This window comes from Poecilia reticulata, linkage group LG22 (assembly GCF_000633615.1).
Source record: "Poecilia reticulata strain Guanapo linkage group LG22, Guppy_female_1.0+MT, whole genome shotgun sequence".
Classification (NCBI taxonomy): Eukaryota; Metazoa; Chordata; class Actinopteri; order Cyprinodontiformes; family Poeciliidae; genus Poecilia; species Poecilia reticulata.
The window spans coordinates 8,520,871-8,541,134 of NC_024352.1; the positions used below are offsets into that span (position 1 = coordinate 8,520,871).

At 42.6% G+C, this 20,264-nt stretch overlaps 2 protein-coding genes across 4 annotated transcripts in view; one reads left to right on the forward strand and one right to left on the reverse strand.

Annotated features, from left to right (window-relative positions):
- Positions 1-5,919, forward strand: part of slc25a21 (solute carrier family 25 member 21) — a 116,760-nt gene extending 110,841 nt beyond the window's left edge. For both annotated transcript variants that reach the window (XM_008399143.2, XM_008399144.2), the window contains 3 exons: positions 928-1,109; positions 4,466-4,518; positions 5,391-5,919. In XM_008399143.2, the coding sequence (XP_008397365.1) occupies positions 928-1,109; positions 4,466-4,518; positions 5,391-5,452 (297 nt within the window). In that variant the 3' untranslated portion in view covers positions 5,453-5,919. The remainder of the gene's footprint in view (positions 1-927; positions 1,110-4,465; positions 4,519-5,390) is intronic.
- Positions 5,920-10,535: 4,616 nt separating this feature from the next.
- On the reverse strand, positions 10,536-18,856 carry pax9 (paired box 9). Of its 2 annotated transcripts, XM_008399141.1 has the most exons (4): positions 18,689-18,856; positions 17,552-18,166; positions 15,775-15,917; positions 10,536-11,588 (listed from the first exon to the last, which is right to left on the reverse strand). In XM_008399141.1, the coding sequence occupies exons 1-4, from the start codon at positions 18,690-18,692 to the stop codon at positions 11,334-11,336; spliced, it is 1,017 nt and encodes a 338-aa protein (XP_008397363.1). In that variant the 5' UTR covers positions 18,693-18,856; the 3' UTR covers positions 10,536-11,333. The 2 variants fall into 2 exon arrangements, with proteins under 2 accessions (XP_008397363.1, XP_008397364.1); XM_008399142.2 differs by lacking the exon at positions 15,775-15,917 and having other exon boundaries at positions 11,318-11,588.
- Between the last annotated feature and the right edge of the window lie 1,408 nt (positions 18,857-20,264).

Genomic DNA, 20,264 nt, shown 5'->3' on the forward strand with positions numbered 1-20,264 from the left:
CACAAAATGTGAACTTCACAGAGCACTGTAAATGTGTCTTGTGTGTGTTTTGGAGACTGAGCTAAAGTTTCATTGCTCAAAGCTTGTCAGCAACATGAGCAATGAGCTTTCAAGTCAATCATGTCAATAGTCAAATTTAGATTACCGAGCCGGGCTTCTGTTGTGCGGACATTTGAATAGCACATAGGAGGCAGATAGCACACTGCCATCATTCACCAGGGGATGTGTGAGGAGATGTTTGCTTAAGGCTGTTAGGAAGTGGCTTGATGGGTGTACTTAGGCCGTGGCTATATTCCTCCCCCCACCACCCCCTTAACCCGCATCCCACTTAAAAAAAACAGAAGAAGTGGGATTAGATGTTGATTTACCACAGCTCTCGGGGTGTCCAGCCGCTTGAGAAAGCCCTGGACCGGAGAAGCTGCTGTCATTTGTAAAAATATCCTGGCCAATTAGCTGTCAGAGCTCTCCGAGTCTGGGCTTCTTTGGTACAGTAATACCCCTGTGCCGAGTCACAGGCCAATTACCCAAATTGTCCCCATATGCCTCCCTAGTCTGCCTGCGTGAACCCTGTTTATAAATCCTCCGTCTTGGCTCCTCAAAGAACATGTGGTTCTGCTCAGCCAATCACAGCGCTGCACCACAGTCAGGAAGCGCAAATTTGCCCCTCGGAGCCCCTCCTTCCACCACCATAAAATGATCTGGGCTTTCATGCCAGGTTTGAAATCATGCGCTCCGATCCCGTCGTCTCCGTTTCACTTTCGCTCTCGCATAAAAATGCAGTGTCAAATTACTGTGTGTGTTAACTTGGTGTCACTTCTTTGTGTGTGTGTGTGTGTGTGTGTGTTTCTTTTTTTTTTGTTCTCAAAACGTTTACAATGAAGATTATGCTTGTCAAGCCAATAAGCTTCAACCTCATCTTCCAAACAGGACCCCACGTTAGAGTTCCTGAGGAAGTTTGCGATTGGCCTCACGTCTGGGACCATCTCGTCATGTGTGAATATTCCCTTCGACGTAGCAAAGAGCCGCATTCAAGGGCCCCAGCCGGAACCGGGAGCCATCAAGTACCGCACCTGCTTCCAGACCATGGCGCTGGTGTACCGCGAAGAGGGGTAAAAGCAATGCCGAAAAATAACGGGGCTCCAAACGTCCGTCCTGCAACTTTTTATTGTGTCCCAGTTCCAACAGGTTTGAGTCAAAGAACTCAGTTATGTCCTCACACACAATCAGGATCTACAGAGTTCTGTGAATGACGCATCTAAAAGTTGCAGGCCCTCCAGGACTGGACACATGTGCCTTGAAGGAATAGTCCCGTTTGAGCTTCTGTTAAAGGGTTAAAAGGTTAAATAGCAGTTTATATCTTAACTCTCTTGGCGTCAGAGTTTAGAATAAATTGGCCCTGCTTGTTCAAAAGGGGCTGAGACCAAACCCCCAGACTCTTTATGTGTTAAAAAAAAAAAAAAAAAAAGTCTGGTTTCCAGTGTTAGAGCAGTGAATGCAAACAGGATTTATGAACCTTTAAACCAACATTATCTGAGTCGGTCTTTAGAAAGGTCTCAGAAACCCAAAGTCACAAAATAAAGGTATTCGTTCAGGGGAAGACGCAGTGTTTTAAAATTTATCGTTATTTGTATATATATATATATATAACTACTTCATAGGTGATTGGAAACAATCATATCATAGCCTCATCTTTAACTCCACCTTCAAACTCGAATGTTTGAGATGTAACAACTGCAAAATGTAACCACTTTTCCTCTGTGGTCTTGACAAAATAACTGTCTGATATCAAAGGAAAGCTGTGTATTTTACTACTTTAGGTGAAGGATTTTTTTATTATTATTATTATTTTTATACCTGTGTGAAACTTGGTGCGTTTCACACAGAAAAAGTAATTGATGGTACTCCAACCACTATTTCCTGCCTAAATAATTATCAGCTTCAGGGCAAATTACTTCCCAATACAAATGCAAATGAAATGAAGGTTTAAAGAAAATAGCATTACATAAATTACATGAATATTTCTAACAAGTTTCAAGATCATTCATGGTAGCTCTGCTCTTGTTCGCTGAGTCTTTAGCTTCATCCTCCAGAATCTCCTAATCTGGATGCAACCTTATTCCTAATCCATGTGGTTTTTGAATGAATTGTGTGTGTGAAACATCTGTAGATAACCTGATTATAAATACACATTGATCTTTCAAAGGTTGAAGAATGACCTAAAGAAACGACATCTGTTTATGCAGCTAGCATAGTTAGCTAACTGCACCAGTATTGTCTGAGCTGCTACAAAATGCCCACAAAGTTCTTGATTTGTATTAGAAATAAGATGGGTTGCGTTTTGTTGAAGGAAATTGGGCAAAACTTCATGCATCTCAAAGTAGACTTGGCGAAAACGTAATATCTGACATCTTCAAAGCGTTTTTATCAACTGATAACTCACAGCCAAACAACTTGAATCCCCCCCAGGGGTTTTTATTGATATTTGAAAAGTACAAGCATTACAGTTCTCACTTCAAATTTGGATTCTTCTGTCACTTTTTTCTTGAATCTTTATCCATTAGTAAATGTTAGATACCTGACTGATAATTGTAGCAAGAATCCTGTTTCAGTTTAGGTGCATGTTTAGCGCGCTGCGCTTGAAGCAACAAGTAACATCAAACAGCACAAGTACCAGAACTTTGCAGGGATATGTCTGCAGGATTGTTTTGCTTTATTGAAACGCGTGAAAAGGAAGAAATTTAGCTAAACTGTGAACATTTTCAGTGAGAAATGAATCTTGCTATGAATTACTTCAACTTTTGGTGCCTTACCAGTAGTTGCAGCCAATTTAAATCTTGCAGCAATGTCACCAGGGATGCAAAATGAAGTCAGTAAGAGAGTTATGCACTTCAGGTAGGAAATTAACTGCTTACAATCTTTTGACATATTTCAGAAGTTCTGAAATGTCCCTTTATGGTACAGTCACACATTTTGGTCTACAAGCAAACTTCGGTCATCCTAAAAACCTCGGTCTTGGTTCTGTTGTAGCGAACCTTGGCGTGGTTCACTTCAACAGAGGAAGTGGATTAAAGCACATGCCACTTTGGGTAAAAACAACAAAAACAAACATGTGAGTCTAGCGCCGGCAGGAGAAATGGCTCGTAGTCGTTTTCCTAAAGAATAAAGACAATTGCTACAACCGCTAACATCTGACGCCGCTGCATTTTTGTTCACGTTTCGTGAAGAATGAAATTGCGCTCATCGTCTTTTGAGGTTTTCATGTTGTTGCCTTCAGGGGTTCTTGGTGCGTCGCCACCACTGGCAAGGGGGCTACACAGGTTTTACAAAGAGCTCGGTTCGTTTTGCACAGTGCGGTTTGAAAACTAACCAAGCCAGCTGAAATTGTAATCAAACTGAGTCTACCGGACCATCAGGTGCGAAAACCCCCTTAATGCAAAGCCGTAAAACACGAACGTCAAATTCTATGCTGCACTCAGCATGATGCCAATCATAAATTTGATCAGTGACTGCAGACGTTTATCACTTCTAGGGTAACTGTGGACGTACTCTCAAGCCCCAGAGACTTGACAGCTCCAAACGGAGGTTTCAAGGAAAGATGTATGTTATGTTGGCAGTTGCCCGGGGCTTTCTGTTTTGCCCCCATGCCGCTCCCTGAGACAAGACCCCAAAGAGATGTTTGTCGTTAGTGGATGTTGTTAGTTTGTAGTTGGGGTGGGGGTAGCGGCCCGAGCGGCACTGAAGCCTTGTCGCGGGCGTGCACAAACCGTGCCCCCGCCGCCACATCCAGTCCCCTTCCCTTAACACAACACAGTCTCAGCTAATTAGTGGTCCCTATGGGAGACATCGTTAAGCAGGCCCTAACGAGCCGCGCGGCTCTCCACGGGTCAATCTAATCAGACAGAGGGCCAGGGAGGAAGTGGGTCGAGCCTTATTAACGCCATCATTGGCGGGGGCAGGGAGCGGGACAGGGAGCACGAGGCAGAGGCAGGCAGCCGCTGATCACCTTGAACGCATTAAGGGACAGGTATTCGCCCGCGCTAGCCTGTTAGTCCCTGATGGGGTGACAGACGTGCCAGGTAGCAGACAGACGGAAAGCGAGGCGAGATCAATCGACATCAGCAGGAGCGGGGATGTGTGCGTTGCAGAACGTTCCGTCTCAGGTTATCACCAAAGGAGCGATCGATTTTTACTTGTTCGTCACCTTGAAGTCGCAGTCAGCAAAGGCGATCCTGCTTTTATCGAGAGTTGAGCCAGAATAAACGCTTTATCGTTTATTTGCTGAATATTTCTGCTGCACTGATGATTGAAATCAGCAAATTAACCCAAGGAAACGTTTCCTGTCAGTTCCAAAGGAGACTTATTTAAACTGAGGCTGATTTTCCTTTTTTTGTGTGTTTGGTTGTTTGATTACTTTGCTTGTGTGTGTCTGTATTTCTAACTCATTTTTCCATTTGTTTTTCTGCAGCTTCTTGGCTCTATACAAAGGCTTGGTTCCCAAGGTCATGAGACTTGGACCAGGTAAAAATAAAAAAAGTTTGAAACTTTATGCTCAATGTTTTAGTTTTATAATGTATATTAAAATGTTGGTACGTAAACCTAAATCAGTAATGTTTAACATTTGAAACACTTATTATTCTGTGATTTCATTGTACATTTCCAAAGATGTGAAGCCATGACCAGCATGTTCATCTTTTCTTGGTACATAATTAGGAATTATAAATTGCATAACTAAGCAAGGCTTTTTATAAAATAATTTCTGGTACTTGTATCACAATACCTTGCCTTTTGTTTCAAACCCAATGAACTTTTTCACATTTCAAGATATTGCGACCACAAACTTTTGTGTGTCAGCTCTGGATTTTTATCCAGATTTTTATCCATATTGGGGGGGGAAAGCACAGTTGGGAAGTAGAAAGTTTCTACAAATAAAAATCCAAAAAGTGTGGAGATGATTTGTTTCCAGTTTCCTGAGTCAACACTTTGTAGAACCTGATTTTGAGAGCTCGACTTACTGTAACTCGCTTTACCCCCGGGCTCATCTGCTGAGTCCCTTTGTCCTCATGATGCTGATTGATCGGCAGTATTCTCCAACAAACCATTTCATAAAAGTGCACAACTTTGTACTTGTCTGCTACATAAAATCAGAAAAAATTTCAGGGTTTTTTTGTAACACAATAAAATGTGAAGAAGTTTAAGGGTTGTGCATGTTTTTGCGAGGCGCTGCATGTTTGCTTTCAGCCATCAGTATACATGTATTTAAAGACGAAGTCGTATGTTTTCTGGATCTAATGGAGGCTGCAAATCTCCTTAATCCTCATTTAAATATGACAATAAAAGCTCTCGTGTCCCGTGTAAATGAGACTGCGCTTCTCCGTCGTGTTTTGCTGCAGGTGGAGCGGTGATGCTGCTGGTCTACGAATATGTGTCGTTGTGGTTGCAGAAACACTGGTAACGAGAAAACCACAGAAGAGAAATGAAAGCCTGTAATTTCTGTTCCAAATTTATTCCTCATTGACTGAATTGGTGACTCACCACGAAGCCTTTGGATTTGTTTTGGGGGTTTTTGTGTTTGTTTGTTTTTTCTAAGATTTATAAAAATACCAAAATAGTGTTCCCATATTTGGACGATGCATCTTGATCACTCAGGAATGAAAGCTGTGTGAACCAATTGCACCAAATAGTATTTAGATTTTTTTTTTTTTTTACCAAACGCTCCTAGCATAGACAAAACTGTGCCGACTTTATAAAGTGACCTTTGTAAATGGAGCTCTAAAGTTATTAGACGAAATATTAGCTTTTTCTTTGCCGCTCTGTTTGTCCCCAACTTGTTTAAAATGGGTCAGTTTGCTTTTTTTTTGTTTTTTTTTCTTTTTTTTTACAAAAATGAACTAAATAAATAGTTACCTTCACTTTACAACAGCTCTCCTGTTATCCCCTCTTTTGTCGAGATGAAGCCGTTCATAGATGATTCCAATATTTTAATTCTTAATACATTTTAAAACTAACATTTTTAAGGCTTTCAATTTTTTTTTAATTATCCAAAGCACTAAAAACTTCATTTAAACTTCTCTAAGTGAATGAATTAAAATGTAACCAACTTTGTAAACCAACATGTGGCTCAGATTTGGATTGACACAAACGCACACAGCAAAGACGGGAAGGTTCTCCTCCTCTTTGGTTCTTCTTCTTTTTAGGGTTAGAAGAAGTGATGACACTTCTTCTTTAGTGTCATCCATATTCTTATCGTCTCCAATCAGTTTCCCTCTCGGTACAACAGGAAGCACCGAGCATGCTGCTGCCACTGCTGTTTTTCACTGTTGCTATGGGGTTGCTATGGTGACGCGCAGCGTTAGCTTTGACATAACTCTTTCCACCTAGAGCTTCATGCATTTTGTCAATCCAAAAAGAGGTCACTCTTGTGTCCCTCTTCCAAAAAAGCCTTTCTTCTTTTTATCTTTCCATAAACTTCAGCCTGGAGCGGCGCTCAGCTGATTTCCCACCTGAGCTGTGGACTTGTGCAGCTCCTCCATAGTTACCGTGTTTCTCTTAGCATTCTCTCCTATCAGGTCTCTGCAACCTTCACAGCCCAAAGTGTCGTTTCCTCTCTCAGGCCATTCGAACAAAACTTGCTTAGAGCTGCAAATGTCGCAAAACTATTTGGGAGGGAAAAAAGACAACTTGTAATTTTTTTATGAATATATCTACTCTCGAAAATGTATTTTTTAAGAACCGACATTTTATCAAATTTCTTTTCCGATCTAAAAGATTAACAAAAAATGTAGCAAAAAAATATCTTTTCTGCGAGATGGAAAATGATGGATATTTTTTTAAAAATATCACGTAATTTCCAACAAACAGATTTTAAAAGCGCATCGCTGGCACTTTTAGTGTCATTTCTCTGTAGAGATTCAAATCAAATATTACAAGAAGAAACCCAGAAAGAAACAAAAAAACCACACCAGAAAAAACCTGCATTTCTTTTTTTTTTTTTTATCCTAACCTGGATTTAAACTACGTTGATCCTGAGGCCTTCGCGGAGCAGGCTTCATGTTGAAGTTAAATTACACACAGGCCTACTATTTGACTCTTATTTTCTTTAAGGCTGTCTAATTAAATGGGGGTTAAATGCAAACTCGGCTGACCGCTGCTCTCAGATTTTTCTTTATTTTTTTAAATTAGAAAATCTTTTCCTTTCACTTCAGTCATGCGCTACTTTGCGCTGATGACAATAACATGAAATCCCAACAGAATGCATTAAAGTTAGTTTTTGAAATTACTATTTTCAACCTTTCCATGATATGAAATTTACCTTTTTTTTTTTTTTTTTTTAACTACGCATAAAATATGGAGTTTTGTTTGAAAGGCTGAAACATTGTGCTCCTTATGCGCTGGTGCAAGCTGCGGTCGGGATGCATTCTTCTCCGTGCCCTAATGGCCGACTTGTGCTGTCGCACATCCGTTTTCCCTGCTCGTGTTTCACCTCGGCGCTGATATAAGCGTATCGGCTTTCCCCCCCGTTTACCACGCCATCACTCGCTTCTCGTCTCCCCGCCATCCTAGCCTTTTGTTGTTTGACTAACTGTCAGCCGAACAAGTTGCGCCCGCCAGCTGAGTGTCAGTCTCTTCCGTGTCTTGAGCGTAGCTTCCAGTGCAAGCTTAAACAACACGCTTTAGAAAAATCCTAATGAGGCCTTGGGTCCTTTGTTCACGTTCCCTCCCTCGGCCCGCATCTCTGTTCCACAAATATGCAATCTCACAAACACACCTGTCCGAGAGCCGCAGGGCGTCGGCTGCTGCCCTCGAAGACTCTTATCGTGACCTTATCTGGTAGCTCCGACTGACCGAGCCACGTTGGCATTTGACAGCCGCCCCCCTTAATGTGGGAGTTTTCCTCTGCGCCAAACTCAAACGGCTGCTGCCTTTTTTTTTTTTTTCTTTTGTTTTGCCCGGGGACCTGTGGTGATGGATGAACAACCGTGGCTCGCAGACTGATGAAATCGTAAGCTCCCAACCTGTCCGTTTTTCGTAATGAAGTGCTCAGCGTGAATGTTTGTTTCGGGCCTGACAGCTTGCAACATGCACGCCCAAAATTGCCGGTAGCTAGGCAACAAAGCCACCTTCAGCTGAATTCCCCGCACATCTTGATCACCATAAATCAGCAAAATATGCGGCCTCCGTATGAAGCGTTTCACCTCGGCAGTTCCACTTTGACGAACCTGCAATCTGCGCTCGGCTCTGCCTGTGTTTTCCAATGCAAACACAGTCGGTGATTAATGTGCATTAAAATCTACCACAGTGAGGGTGCGTGCATGCACAAAGACATGCTGGGTTCGTCTCTGCTGATTTCTTTTCTCTCCCCCCCTTCTCAAAAATCCCAAGTTTGAGAGGTTTTGCTCACCTGTCTGCTCGACGTTGTTGTTTTAGGACATTAGGAAAACACTCTGGCTGTCGTCAGCTTCTTTGAAAAGTGCTCACTGAGCAGAAGCACGCACAGAGCACCGTGTTCAGCCAGTGTCAACATTCTCTGCTCTATGTTACCCTGCAAAAACCGAAGGCTGTCTTGTTTCTGATTGCATGTGAAGAAGTAAAGATAACCATATGACACTGAAGTCAGACTCAACATAATTAATTATAAACACGTGTCGGCCCCTATTTTCAAAACTGCATCTTGTGGACCATAAAGCCGAGCAGCGAGGGCTTTTAGAGCAGCTTTTTTTTTTTAATATATATATATATATTCGTCACGCAGCCTTCAGATGAGCTTGAATTCTAATGTTTTAAGTCAAAGAAGGCCATTTCTTTCTTCTTTTTTTTTATTTATTATTTTTTTGTTCTTGGAAGAAAAAGTTGACTTTAAAACGGCATCCAACCCTCTTCTACTAGCAAAAGAATCATTAGCTGTTGGCGATAGTTGGTCTTCGGTTAAAGGATGGTGGCGATGGCCAGCCTCTGCAGTCTGCACGTCGCCCCCACCAACCCCCTACCCCCAACGCGATGTGGTTCATGTACGGTCAAACACTGCGACCGTGAGCAACGGTCCGTGACCACTGGATGCGGGGAGAGGTGCTTTCCAAGTCAAATCAGCTCCTGCATGGGGCGGACTGTTGACACTGTAACGCGGAGGCACTGTTTACGCTGCGACACGGGATGGATAGACAAAAAAAAGAGAAAAAGAAAAAGCGAAACACCTTCTCGAGTTCCCTCAGCAGCAACATGGGAGGAACAAAAAGGGAGCAGGTGAGCCGCTTTATCAAGAGATCAATCTGCGCCTCCACACCGCAGCGCAGTTTGTTTAAATCCCCGGTTTCCACTGCAGGGCTAGACGGGGCTTGCTAGACGCGCAGACGAATAATTTATTACTCCACACTTTTCCCCCCTTTCGAAATCTGTAGAAAGCGTTTCTTTTTTTGTTTTGTTTCTTTGTCTTTCTGCAAACTTGTCATATATGAACTTTTCTTGACAAACACGGCGAGCCGGTCCCGCAGAAACGGGCCCCGGCCTGACCCCTCATCTGCCTCGTGCCCCGTCGATTGGCCCCGTGCGGCGGCGTTTCAGTTCGCCGTTCCTTCCACGCAACGCAAAACCCTGTACAAACCTTCTAAATCACAAAATAAGCTGAAACTTATTCTGTCAAGAATACAAATGGAGGTTTAAATGGACAACATGACATTGTAATTTACAAACGACTATGAAGATTTTTTAGGGTCAGTTTTTTGCGAACTGCCACTAAAAGAAGTGTAATTTACTGTTAATGTAAAATATATAGTTTGGCCCAATATTATTCATACCCCTGGCAGATTTAAGCTTGGAATATATATTTTTTTTCTAATTTGATTAACATTGACTGGAAGTTATATGGACGTTTGCGAGTCGCGCAGCTATTGTCCAAACTTGAATCTGATAGAAAAAGTGAAAAGACGCAAGCTATCAGTCACAAACGTTTTGGCTGAATGAAAATAGCTTTACATCTGAATTATTTTGGTATTTTAGCTGTACTTCCAATAGTTGTAGGAGTAATAAAAAATAAATAAATGAAAATATATAGCATTGCCCTGATGTAACCACAATTTTGTACACTTTCTGCACATCAGGTACAGTGCAGATTTATTATTACTTTCAACCGAGATAGAGAGCATAAATAGATGCGATGAGGTCAGAAGACACTCCTGCCTGTGCTGCTCTACAGGCCGACGTTGCCGTATGTTGCGATGAACTCTCCGCACTCAAATTCTACCTGATGGACTGCCCAATGAGGCATGACGCATGGAAATCAAAAACGCAGACTTTGATGGCCGGCTCACTGTTTTCGTTTGGTTTTTGTTTATGAAAAGCAGCTTCCTAATCATGTAAATCAGACCAGAGTGCCAGAATACCCCGAATTTAGCTGAGATGGAATAAAATGAGACGCTGAAAAACATTTTTCTTTTCCCTTTTTCCCCGCGATGGGGTGTGTACCGTACCGTACGTCTTCCGTGTTAATACCCCCAACCCCCCAAAAGAAGCAGGAATGCCCCGGGGAGAAAAAAAAAAATCGGTAAACAGCCAAACAATTTAATAAGATACATTCAATTTCACTGTGCAACATTTGTCAATTGTTAATGCTCTGCAACATAATTCCAATTCTGTCCTAATGTGCATGGAGACTCCCACGCATTCTGCAACGCTAATTGCACTTCATTCAACGTACCTTAACCTAAATAAATAAGACTTCTGTGTGGAGCTCTTTCTTTGGCTACACTTTTAGTGAAGTGGGGAAAAAGCAATGCTCCATTTATAAAATCATAAACAATTACAACAACCAACAAAAATAAAGCATACAAACTTTAAAAAAAAAAAAAAAAAAAGCAATGGTAATTTACAAGCACCCTGAAACACTCATGCAAAGTGTTTTTCTTTAGGTTGATTGTATATTTCTGAAGTCGTACATTACCCCGTTTTTGCCCAGAGAGTGTGCAGTAAAGAGTCTGAGAGGAATAGTGTTGATGGGTGGAGAGTGGTGGTCACGCACTTGTCCCTTCAGAACACCTGCTCTGCGAGTCCTTTTAGACAACGAGTTTGTTGTGTCGACCGTTTCACTCCTTTCGGCCTTCGGTCTCGCCGTGTTGAGTTTGGAGTGCGGCACGGGGGAATGGGGGGCGAAGGTCGAGGGAGAGCGTCCCGCACTCGGTGGCGGTTCTCAGTCCTTCATAGAAGGGCGACTGCAAGAGCGAAACGACAAGACTCGAAGTCCGTTGTGATGTCCCGTCCACTCACCCTCACACCACCACCCCCGCCGCCGCCACTGTTCACCCCCCCCAGACTCTGTCCGTCTCTCTAGTCCTCGGAGGGAACGCTCAAAGCACCGACGCGGCGACCGGGTGGATGGCGTCGCGGCTCGCCGCTATGTTCTTGAAGGCCAGAGGGCCGGCGAGGTCACAGCTGTGGGGAGATAGAGCACTGCCACTGGCCGGCTGCCATGTGGGTCCGGTCACATAGGCCGACGTGGTGGCGCTGTACCCCATGTAGGGTGACACTTGGGTGGGAGGGTGGTAGGGAGGGATGCTGGGCGCTGTGACATAGCTGTTCGCTGTGGGCAATCCACTCGGCGTCTGGAAACGAGAAGGGAAAAGTCCAGATTAAATCTGCAGCGTGGATCAAAAAGGTCAAATTTAATCCAGTTGGGGTTTTTTGTGGTTGTTGTCCTCAACTGAGTCCCGTTTGTGAGTCGCTTTCTTAGAATAAATGAAACGGATGTCATTTGGTGGCAACACTTTTATGAATTTTGAATTTTGGTGACTTTAAGATTTGAGAGAGTTTGAGAAAGCTATATATATATATATATATATATATATATATATATATATATATATATATATATATATATATATATATATCCCACACACACACACACATACACTGTGGCTTTAGAAACAAGCTGCAGCAATAAGTGAAAGTAATATCGGTTGAATTATAAACAGCAGACCTAAATCCCTAACTTCACAGCCACCACATAAAAATCCCACTGTCCAGATTTTGATGAAAGTATGAATGATCAATTATGCGCGCTCACGCTCCTGCCACACATTAAAGGAACATAACAACCATACATGGGTGGCTGCACTGTTGTTGTCTTTTTTCTTTGCGCTGAAAATGGACGTTTCTCTGTCAGCGTCCACATACCACACCAGCCGATGGAGTACAGGCTTGTTGGGGGACGCCACAAAACAGATGTCATGATAGATTTGTGGAGGGGGAGAAGGAGGCAGGAGAAGAGGAAATATGATAGAAAATGAGGAAAGGGAGGGCTACGGCGCAGGAACGGGCTCTGCTGCTCTGGCACAGGAACAGGATTCAACTGGAGGATTTCACATTTTGATCATGGAGACAGAATTTCTTCTCATGGGTGGTCTAGCTAGTGCAAGCACAAATATGTTATTAGTTTTTACAACTGGGATTTTTTTCCCCCTGCACTTACATGCCTGTCTGAAATGATTTAAAAAATAATAATAATAATAATATGTATGCATTATTCAAAATATATCTTTTATCCGTTACGCTAAAGGTGTCGGAGGAACGTGGAGGTCCCGAAAAGGTCGTTTTGAAAACTGCTCAAATTTTCCATCATACTTTTCGAAATCCTTTTTAATGCCAGACAGAATGCTGAAGTGACCTTAAATTTCTCCACGTGTACAGATATCAAAAAGTGACATAGTGCCCCTCCTGCGCCCCCAATCCCAAATCTGTTGCTGAATACTGCCGGTCAGTCGGCTGAAAGAATGCTAGCATTCTTTTGCCATATTTACAGGAGAGTAGACTGCTTAAAAAAAGAAAAGAACAATGGAAAACGGTAGTGGCATGAAAATTAAATGAGAGCCCTAATCCACAATTAATAAATTACATTTTCAAGATTTAAAAAAATATATACATATATTAGTAAGCTAAGAGCGTGGTGCCTGTGAAGCAGCAGACTTCAGAGTGGCTACCTGAGCAGATAACCAGACTAATTAACCAGCTGTTGGCCACATTTCATATTTATCGCTCTTTAATTAGCAGTATGGTGGAAAGTTAAATTTAAAGTATGTTTATTCTATATTTTTACTCTGTGTGCCAAAATTGCAATAGATATTTTTAATTTTTTTACCTTAAATCATGAAAACTTTAGTAATCAACATGCTACGTTCACAGCAGTAAGAACAGCTGCTTTTCTGTTTTAAATAAAAGCAATTGAAATTACGCTATGCTTTTTAAAAATGCCTTTTGTGTGACTTTGGTGGGGGGTTTTTCTCAACTTTGTCACGACATGAGAACGTCACACAGGCCTACTGACTACTTTACGACATATTTTTTTTATCATTATAAGCCTTGAAGATGGAGCAAGATTTTTTTTTTTTTTTTGTCGCTTTCTTAGCTCATAGCAGGCCACAAAATCCCGTCTGCGGAACGGTGCCAAGTGTACGTCTTATGCAATTTTCTCAAAGGTAAAGTACAACACAGCAGCTGCACACACACACACACACACACAGAACACGGTCCATCCTGATTGCATCATTTTGTTGGCTGTCTACTTTTTTTTTTTCTTTTTCCCTCCTTCCTTTTCTGCATATTTTTAAAGTAGATCAACTGCTGTATTTTTGGCTCACGTGATGTAGTAATAATTGAATTGCCTTTTTTACTTTTTTATTAATTACGTTGACATAATTGGCTGCAAAGACACATGAGATTAAAAGCAGATCAAAATGAACTTGAATAAAATGAAATCATTTTTAAATGTACTTAATGTATTGGCTCGAGCTTTTATTTCGTGGCTGTAATGCCAGATTTCTGTTTATCCTTATGCTCATTAAGATTTAAACGCCTTCCATTAATCCCACTGTTTATAATTTAAATCAGTGTTGTGGCTTCAGCGTTTCTCAACGTTTTTTTTTTTTTTTTTTTTTGGAGGGGGGGGGGCATGGCGGAAAGCATGAGGCCTGCTTCCCTTTCAAGGCAGCTGAGCAGCATCCACTCCGATCGCACTTCCCGGCGTGACTTCAACTCCAACACAGCTCGGTGATGCTGCCCATGTTTCCATGGATACCTCTGTCCCTCCCTGTTATCGGAGCGGAGCCTCCAGGCTACCTGTTAGCAACCGCAGCGTCTGGCCCTGCAGACGCACGACCTGCTGGCCTCCTCTGCGTTTTTAGGTTGATCTAGCCTGCTAATGCTCGAGCTAAAAATAAACGGTGGAATAGTCCTTTAAACGGGTTTACTCTTGGCTGCCAAAGCCAGGGAAATGGAAAAAAGAAAAAAAAATCAGGCCTGCATGTTATGGGGATGTTTGTGATTTTGAAAACATGTATGAGAGTCATACACGTTTGCATGACTCTCCACTAGCTGGAAGAATTTCTGCTTTCTTTTTCCCATCTGTTTAAACGTATTCTTCTTAATGCTTGAATTTAATTTCCTACTTAACTTTTTTTTGTGTGTGTGTGTGTGTGTGTGTGTGATATCTGTCTACCAAATTATGTTTTGGGAGCGCGCTCAGAGCGACATCCCCAGATAGATTTATTGCACATTGAGCCTGAAATTTCCCCCAACTGATGAAGTGAGACGATCAATCACGCCTCGTGGACATCTCTCGAGACTTTTATTTTTTATTTTTTTATTTTTTTACTCTTACTTGTCAAGTAAAGAGGAAAAACATTCGTGCGCACACGCCAATGCGCCGTCACCAAAACCAACCTTTTCGCAATTTACGCAAAATTATGATCCGCGTTTTCGTCCAAAGCTTATAAAGGCAAATTAAATTCTACATTTTTAAAATTATTTTTATTGAAATTTATGCTAAAGATGTAAAAAAAAAATAAACAGCTTACTTTAAAAAAAATATGTGATTTGCTTTTGCCTTGTGTCCAAAATAAGTCTTTACTATAATATCTTGAGGCCTATTTTTCGCCTTTCATAAGTCAGAGTTAAATTATAAACGCGCTGTTGCGTGTGAAGTTGAAATGGAGTATTGATTTCTCTGTTCTCTTGAAATTACTGTGACAGCGGAATTTATTCAACCCAAAGTGAATATATTTATATATTTTTTTGTTTAAATCACTTTAAACAAAAACATGAAATTAAAATATAAAGAATGTTTCTGGAAACATGTGTTAAACCCTATGGGCGCCACTGTTGCAAATCTAATATATATTTTTATTATTTCTTTAAAAAAAATGTTGTCCACCTCATAATTGTCACGAGGACGTCGGCGTCCTCGTGCACCTATTGACTTGCATGTAAGTGTTTTTGGGGAGGTGACAGTTAAGGGGTTAATAGCTTAAACATTCACGGCTGCTTTAAGTCGCTCACATTAAATCAATTACTCTGTGCTCGAATAATTTACCAGAAAACCAAAAAAATCTGACTAATGATTTTTCAGGAGTTTTTTTTTTATGAGTGGAAATGCGTCACAGTTTAATTTAAGCCCATAATATTATTTTATGAAACCTCTTTGAGTTGTCAGTTGCTAAATAAATAATCCCCAAAATAAATGACCAAGCAGCAGGACCAACGGAAAATGGTGCTTGTAAAATGAAAATGGTAATAATAATACTGAAGCGCACCATTAATGTGCAAACCTGCAATGCATGTTGGTGGTTTTTGAAAGGGGGGAGAGGAAGGGGACTTCAAGCCATATAATTATTTTTGAAAAATTAAATCAAGTCTGCTATAAATAGATGGGGGTAAAAAAAAATCTGAGTTACAAAAAGTGACTGCTTTTTAAAAATAATAATAATAATACAAAAAAATTAATGTCCACATTTTTACCTGTGTGGATTTTGCTTCGTGGGGTTCTAAATGCGCCTTATCCACGCCATTGACTAGAGACGAACTGGCTGGTGGGAAATTACTCCTGTTTATAGCGCTCCATTCTTCTAGTTTGGCGCTGGAAAAGGATGGACTGTCACTAACTGGGGGAAGAAGTAAAAGAGACACAGAAGAACAGGGAAGTCAGGAAGGGCTTTTCGAAGGGAACTCTGGGGAGAAAGGGGAGAAAAAAGAGCGGCCCAGGTCGCTGCTACACTCTCGCACTCTAAAGCCGAAGGTTAGCCAAGTTGCAGTAGACGATAACCCTGTGACTTTTTTTCTTTTCCTTTTTTGCACTGAAGCGTGACCATTTGCCATTTCTACGCAGCAATGCTACCATAAATCTACACGCTTTTATTTGCGCACAAATAAAATAAGATTCAATCTGAAACTAATTTTGTGTGTTTTGCAAATTAATACTCACAGATTTAAAATTCTGCTCCTTCATGAATCCATCTAGATTATTTGAGAGCGTTTTAAGAAAAACAAATAAAATGGAAGCTCCTTTTTCTGTTTGTTTTTTTCTCCTTTTTTTCTACGTTCAAAGTTCATGCGTTCAGCCTCGAGTGTTTGGGGATTTTTTTTTTTAAATATATATATTTATAAAGCTCAGATGATGATGCAGGCTGTATAGCTGGACTCTACGGTGAGTCAGTCCACCCAATCTTTGTGGGGTGACTGAAATTTACTTCCTCCCTTTCGTGCGTAAAGGACAATCCTCCCAGTGTTTACCGCTGTGAGAGGCAGCAACCCCATAAAACATTTAAACAAAATTCACGCTTTAGAAGCTAAAATAAAAAGTCTGCCTCCCTATAAATCAATATGAGCAGTTTTGCATTTGGTGCTTACAGGTCATACGCCGGCGCGCACTTTACAATCCGTGCCCGTGGAAATAAAAAAACAAATCAACCTACGCGTCTCTTTTGACCCCCACCTTTCACAAGGTCTCGATCCACTTTTTTTTTTTTTTAAGTTGCGTAAATGGCGAGATCAGCGCGAAAACCTTAAAAACCCGCAGCCACAAGACATCTGCAAGTGATTTTGGAAATGCATAAATTGTTTAGAAAGGAGGCCTTTCAAAAACACAATCCTCCCCCTGTGAGTTCTCGCAGATATCTGCCTCGCGTTTGTCTCGTTTGGGCCGCTTAAGTTACAGATATACGCTGTTAATATGACGGCGGTGGAAGTGGAGAGGAGCCCGGAACCCTGACAGCACTTCCCCTCCTGCCCCTGGTAAACAAGCTGCTGAGCCCGAGCCCACCATTAACACTGATTTATGCCGGATCCTGTTTCACTGTTTCCAAAACATCTGCGGTCGTGTTGAAGGGGGTTGTGGAGTGGAGGGGTGTAGGGGTGGTGGTGGTGGTGAGGGGGGTGGGAGGGTAGGCAAAGTCATCTGGGCCTTTACCTGCATGTGTCACACAGACTGGACTACAAACACGAGGCCCTGGCTGTGCTGGGAAACGCGGCTCTGCGCCAAAGAACACCGAACAAATTCTGTCACCTAGAACCTCATGCCAACTCTAGATCAGCAAACTGACGGTATATTATCATTATTTATTATTATTATTATTATTATTATTATTATTATTATTATTATTTATCAATTACTACTTTGGAAACTATACACACTCACACACTCAGACACGCACACACACACACACACACTACCCCCTAAAGCTGGTTCAAATGTGCTGTAGTGAGTAACAGTAACGGGCCTGTGCGCAGCCTTGCTTACTTTGTTGCTCTGTGATAGATCGAATCCCCAGAATATCTGTGACAGAATGCGAGGAGGGCCATATCCTGTGCATGGCCATGTGTCCGGGAAGGGTGGGCATGCCGGGGGGATTGGGCACTTTAGACGCCGGGTAGGAGTACAAGTGGTTGTAAGGTAACGATGGCTGAGGCGGCGGGTGAGGCGCCTGCTTGCCGGACTCGTACTGACTCTGCTGCGCCAGATTCCCGATCTTGTTCCGCAGGATCCGGCTGATGGAGCTCACGGAGGGCAGGTTGAACTTGTCGCACACGCCGTCCGCTAGCAGCCTGTCCCGGATCTCCCAGGCGAAAATCCCCGGGTCCCGTTGCTTGTAAGTCCGTATGTGCTTGACGACGGTGGGCGTGGTGACCCGCGGCTTGCTGCCCCCGATGGCCCCCGGCAGGATGGAGCCGGTCTCGTTGTAGCGGGCCAGGATCTTGCTCACGCAGCCGTGGGAGACGCGCAGCTGGCGGCTGATGTCGCACGGTCGGATCCCGAGCTGGGCCAGCTCCACGATGCGGAGGCGGATGGCGTTCGGGAGAGGCCGGCCGTTCACGAAGACACCGCCGAGCTGGTTCACCTCACCGAAGGCAGGTTCTAGTGTCGAAAACAGGCAGAGGAGAGAGGGCTGTGAGACATGACGCTAATGGCCAAAACACACACATACACACGCATACACACACCCTCTCTCTCTCACACAGAAACACACACACACACAGGTCTCACACATCTGACATGATGGAAGCGATTTGACACAATCTGATTTCTGGGTGAACTAATGAAGCAGATGGAAGCTTTTTACTCTGCTTATAAACTTTTTATGGCTGTTTTTAAAAAGCCCACAAAGGAACATTTTATGCTTTCTTCTCAGAAAAATTTTCGCTTTGATTTGGAAGCTAATCAGTACGAGTTATCAGAGATGTTTGTTGGTATTAACACGGTCCAAACGCCACGCGGACGCCCCCCGAAAATCCCGTGCGTAACTAACGGTCTTCCGCCTAAAACAACAAAAAAAGAAAAAGAAAAAAAAATCTCGCTGCATTTTCTCACCTTCCCATTACAAACCGATCGCTGCATCCTCCCGGTTAAGACGGGAGAGAAAAGGACAGTTGAACTCACCCATCGTGTTGAAGCCGCAAAGGAAGTACACGGTGTCCGCTCTGTGCCGCCTCCGTGGATCCTGCTGCGCGTCCAGCGTGTCCCGCACTCGAGTGCAAAAAAAAATAAAATAAAATAAATAAATACAACCCACTTCTTGTGCGACAAAATGAAGAAGAGGGGACAAAATTCTCTTTCTGTTTCCCGAAGGCGCCGGAGACAGGCTTACATTTCAATCTGTTGAAATCAGGGAGGCCGGGCTTCCCGGAGCGTCTGCGCCCGCTGATTGGCCCGCCTCTCCAATCCGCGTTCGGGATCGCGCTGCGCTGTCTGCCATTGGTGAGAGGGGGGGAGACGTTTGACATGACAGTTTCATCTCTCGCCGCCTCCCCGTTCCTGCTCCCCTGCGCCCCCCCACCACCACCACCTCTAAAAGATGGGCACAGCCAACATGTATGTGTTTGTTATTGAGACAGATGGGGTGGGTTTTACGCAGAATCAAGATTCTAGATCAGATCCTTCACCCACTGAAGAGTGATGGCCAGAAAAAAATAATAAATAAATAAATAAATAAATATGGCTCCTGTTGGGGGATAATCAGGGATATCCCATCTGCACAAAAAAAAAAACAGAAATGGTTGCATGTAATATTATACATCGGTTGCACATTTAATTTCTCATTGGAATTAGTAATAGTGAGTTCAATACATATATAAATATGGATGACGTTGGTGGTATCCGGTCTGAAATGTGAAACACGCTCATCATTTTGAACGCGGTGGATTATTGTAATACATCCCAATCCTGTTGCACGTTTCCATGTTTTCACAGTTGCGCATAAAAACTTTTTTTTTGAGAGAGAGAGAGAGAGAGAGAGAGAGAGAAACAAATCAACCGAATTTTAATTCAGAGTTAGATTCTGACAATTTAACCATATTTAAGACGCCAAATCGCGCAGTTCGTGCGTAAAATTTGGCTTGAAGGTCTAATATAAACCCAGAGAATCGCTTGGATCGTAGCTGCGCGCACAGGACGGATCAAGTGTTCCCAAATAATTCAATTGTGCTTGAAGGCTTGTGGGCTTGCAGACCCCCTTTTTTTTTTTTTAGCTTTAAAGCGGTTATTGAGATTCGACGTTTGCACGCAAATGCATCAGGTAGTAACTGTTTCTAGCGGTTTCGTTAACACACATTGGCTCAATGGAAAGCCCACTGGCAGCCAGTAGGAGAGATTTGTTGCCTCCCTACGCGAGAAACAAACACGCCATGACTTTGCACCTCCACTTTCTCCCCATTGTGACACATGCTTTGGGTTATCTTGTATCATACGTTCTTTTCTAACAAAGGTCTGACCTTCATCTCCCACTCTAAAGGGATCAATGTGCATGTAAACATCAAACGGCGCTCCGTGCAATTAGGAATATTGTTGGAAAAAAGAGAAAAATGTCTGCAGACATTAAACAAGTGAGGCGGCTGCGAGGGGCCAAAAGGTACACAGATGATTCTTCGGTATTTGTTCCAGCACGTATGGCTCTGAGGTTTAGCTGCAGGACGGGAAAAGCGGTGTGTGTGTGTGTGTGTGTGTGTGTGTGTGTGTG